Source organism: Mercenaria mercenaria, chromosome 16, assembly GCF_021730395.1.
Source record: "Mercenaria mercenaria strain notata chromosome 16, MADL_Memer_1, whole genome shotgun sequence".
Taxonomy (NCBI): Eukaryota; Metazoa; Mollusca; class Bivalvia; order Venerida; family Veneridae; genus Mercenaria; species Mercenaria mercenaria.
The window spans coordinates 36,755,037-36,759,109 of NC_069376.1; the positions used below are offsets into that span (position 1 = coordinate 36,755,037).

The following is a 4,073-nucleotide window of genomic DNA, read 5'->3' on the forward strand; positions in this document are numbered from 1 at the left end:
AATGCCTCATATGATGACCACATTGATTGAATATCCCTTGACTGGATAGATTACAAAAGAGATCGCATTTAGATCTACTTCCTTCAGAAAATTAAAGAATTCAGCGTACATTGACAGATCTATTTGTAAACGTTTCACGTGTGTCGGACCATATGCAACGACATATTAGTCGGATTGATCAATACAAACAGGATGTCCTGGGTGTGTTAAATATCTCCAAACATTTGCCACATTAAAAGTAATCCTCACATACAAAATCTTTATTTGCTGTTGCCGTTTGGTAATGTCTATATATATGTACTGCGTCTAAGTATGTACACCATTTAAGTAAAGTTGACATGGTAATGCTTATATACCGTATAATTATATGCAACTTAAACGGTGTACATACTTCAACGGTGTGCATTTAAACATGTTGAAAAGTGGGTGGAGAATTTACCAACAAACTTTACTCTACTTTCGATTTTAAATGAGAGAAATTCGACGTTGAATCCAAAGGAGAACAATTGCGATCCCTGTTTAAGAGAGGGATTTAAAGTCAAGGCTATTGTCTACTGCTATGATTATTCAGAAAAGAAATGGTAGATTTACATATTAGTCGTATAGATAAATGGCAACAGCAAATAAAGTTTTTGTTCGTAAGGATTACTTTTATTGTAGCATCTGTTTGGAGATATTTAACACACCCAGGACATTACCATGTTTACATACATTCTGTCATTCATGTTTAGAGGGATATATCCAAAAGATTCTAGATAAACCTGGCAAGCAGAAGTTGTTTTGTCCTGTTTGTAGGGCAGATACGAAAACTGATAACCTTCAGTTAAAATATGTTGAAAAGTGGGTGGAGAATTTACCAATAAACTTTACTCTATTTTCGATTTTAAATGAGAGAAATTCGACGATGAATCTAAAGGAGAACAACTGCGATCCCTGTTTAAGAGAGGGAATTAAAGTCAAGGCTATTGTCTACTGCTATGATTGTACAGAAAAGATGTGCGAAGAATGTAAAAGACACCATAGGAAAAGTAAACTATCATCCAATCATAAATTAATTGACGTTAAAGACGGTTGTGTGGAAAAAATGGACTTGTCTGAACTCGAATATTTCTCAAACCTTTCAAAATGTCCAAAGCATGGTTCTGAGGATGTGAAGTACCTCTGCAAAGATCATGATCAACTCTGTTGCAGTGAATGTGCAATAGTAACACATAGGAAGTGTGAAGACTTGGTCTCACTTGCTGATGAAGTGAACGGCAACGAAGAAAAAAATGATGAATCTGACATACAAAAGAGACTTGAGGTTGTGGATGATCATGCATACAAATTGATTGACCACGAGAAAAAGTTCATCTCAGATCTGAATACAAAAGAAACCGAAGTCAAGAGCTGTCTGAAGGATTTTAAAGTAAACTTAGACGACGCCTACAACAAACTTGAGAAGAGAATTCTGTCAGAAATGTCAACAAGAAAATTGGCATTAACAAAAGCCAGTTCTTTACAGAAAGAGTCAGCAGAAAGGCTGAAAGATGATATTAGGCAATCAGCTGAAAAGCTGGAGAAAGCACACAAGTTTGGAACGGCCAGGCACCTTTTCCTACTTAAAAGAGAAATTGGAAAAGATATCAATGTATATGAGGAAACATTTACAGGACTCCAACAGCAGTCAAGCACAACTTTACTCACCATAGCTGAGGCTTGTCCACTGCAAGAAGCTGTTAAAACCGTTCAATATCTCTTCAAAGTAGAAGAAACGATGACAGAGTCACGCCCACATTTCATGATGAGAGGAAGAAACTTTAAAGATAGAAAAATGACTTTAATGAAAGAATTTGGTCTACAAATGTATAATGAGCCTCGATATTGTCTGTGGATTGAAAATTCTATCATTATAGTAGCTTTTTATTCTAGTGAGACAATAGTCGCGTTTAATTCTGAAAATGGTTCAGTTTTATCATCTTACAAATGTTCTTCACCACCAACGGGTTTAGCATCTTTAGAAAACGGTGAATTTGCTGTTGCCTTGCCAACGTCGAACAAAATTGACATACTGAAAATTCACGAGAATCAGATGTCGTACGTTAGACTCTTGGTGACTTCAAGGTCAGACGTGATTGCATACAGAAGATGGAACAAACAGTTGTTGGCAATGTCAAGATCGGAGGGGATGATAAGAAAATTTACTCTTGAAGGTAGAAATGCAGAAGATATTAAGATGAGCAGTATAAGTAGTAATGACATAGGGAACACCTGTAACATTTACTTTGATAACGAAAACCATCGCATCTATATTTCATCACATAGTTCTGGTCGACTACATTGCTTTGATGCATCTGGAAAATCAGTGTTCCAGTACGGAATTCCCCATCCATGGTCTGTTATAACAGACATTCAAGGGAATGTATATGTCGCAAGTTATAGTAATAACTGTATCCAACAACTAAATCGTGAGGGACAGTTGCTGAGGGAGATCATATCAGTGAATAATATCCAACATCCGATGGCAACCAAATGAACAGAATGGTTATAACATGTGGCAGTTCGAACAACAAAATGCAGATATATCAGTTTGAATAGAACATGATGTTGTGAACGTTGTTTAACAATAATAAATTGATATCAATGCAAGTATCTGCTAGTAGGACTGCTCACAAAACTGTTTTTGGTGAATACGAATATATGTAATGTTTAAACTTATACCCCTTATGTAAGCATTAAACAATGTCAAGGTCGTAAAAGACAATATTTAAGTTGACGGAAAGATTAAATCTTAGGACAAATTCTGACACAGAGCAATGACTGGACTTGAACATCACTATTCCAATGCTTTTACAAGTTTTAACTATCGTTGGTCAGCTATAGATAGTCACTGCGTTTCTTTGTCAATATGAAAATTATTTCGATAGATACGCAATTTATTGATTAGTAATAATTTGTGTCTTGCAGAAAATAATTGAAATCGAAAGAATTGAAGAGGATACTTTCTTAAGGATTGCTTGTGTTTCCTATCTGCCTAAAGCATAAACGATTAAATTATTGAACTGAACTTGTCGCTTACATGATCATTCTTGCTGAGTAGCAGATTTTACTTAACTGTGTTTTAACAGTTTGATATGTATAGCAATATGTGTGTAACCTAAATGAATCACAGCATACTGCACTTTAAAGTAACAGTTTATCACGTGAATATCTATCAGTTGAAGTGAATAAACAGTTCACCAAATTTGCACTCACCTTCTCAATCTTATTTCCTTAAACATGAAGACGGCTTCCTGCTGTTTTACTATTCATTCACTTTTTTCTGATATCTACATTTATTTTCTGATGTCCTTAATTTGTTCTATGATATCATTAAATGCATCTTGTGGTATCTTTAAATATAGTGTATTAAATGATATCACTAATTGTAATTCAAGATACCAAGAAATGTATTTGTTACATCCGAAAGTGTTTCAAAATATCATAAAATGAGTTAAGAATATCACAAAATAGAATATTGGATATTTCTAAATATGAATATTTTTCATATCCTTTATTTGATGCAATGTTATTTTATTTTATGACACTTGGAAATATATCTAATGATGTCAATAGTTCATTTAAGGATATCCCAAACTATGTTTGATTTTTGGATATCAGTAATTCATTTAATGATATCATAAAATTCAATCTAAAACATCTATAATTGATTTTATGATATCCTACAAGCTGTTGAGTTGTATCCTTTAATCAATTAATTTTATGATTACCTTCATTCCATTTAATGATACCTTTAACTCATGTTGCGATAATCATAAATCATTTATGGACATCAAAAACTAGAATTAAATAGATCATTAAATTGAATAAAAGATGCCGCAAAATTAAAACTGATTTTAAGATATCTATCCAATAACTGCATTTTAGATACGTATAATTCATATTGCGTTTACCTAAAGTGCATGACATCAACAAAATTAAATGATATCACAAATTGAATCCATAAATGATTTGAGGATATCACAAGATGATGAATAAGTAGTAAAACGGCACCCCATATGATACTCTACTGTGCATCTTATCATGTATCTTAT

At 33.4% G+C, this 4,073-nt stretch overlaps 1 protein-coding gene across 1 annotated transcript; it reads left to right on the forward strand.

Moving 5' to 3' along the window:
* The first annotated feature begins 353 nt into the window (after positions 1-353).
* LOC128549627 (E3 ubiquitin-protein ligase TRIM71-like) lies at positions 354-3,835 on the forward strand. The gene has a single exon (XM_053526739.1). It carries the CDS (start codon positions 611-613, stop codon positions 2,513-2,515), a length of 1,905 nt encoding a protein of 634 aa, XP_053382714.1. The 5' UTR covers positions 354-610; the 3' UTR covers positions 2,516-3,835.
* Positions 3,836-4,073: the final 238 nt, after the last annotated feature.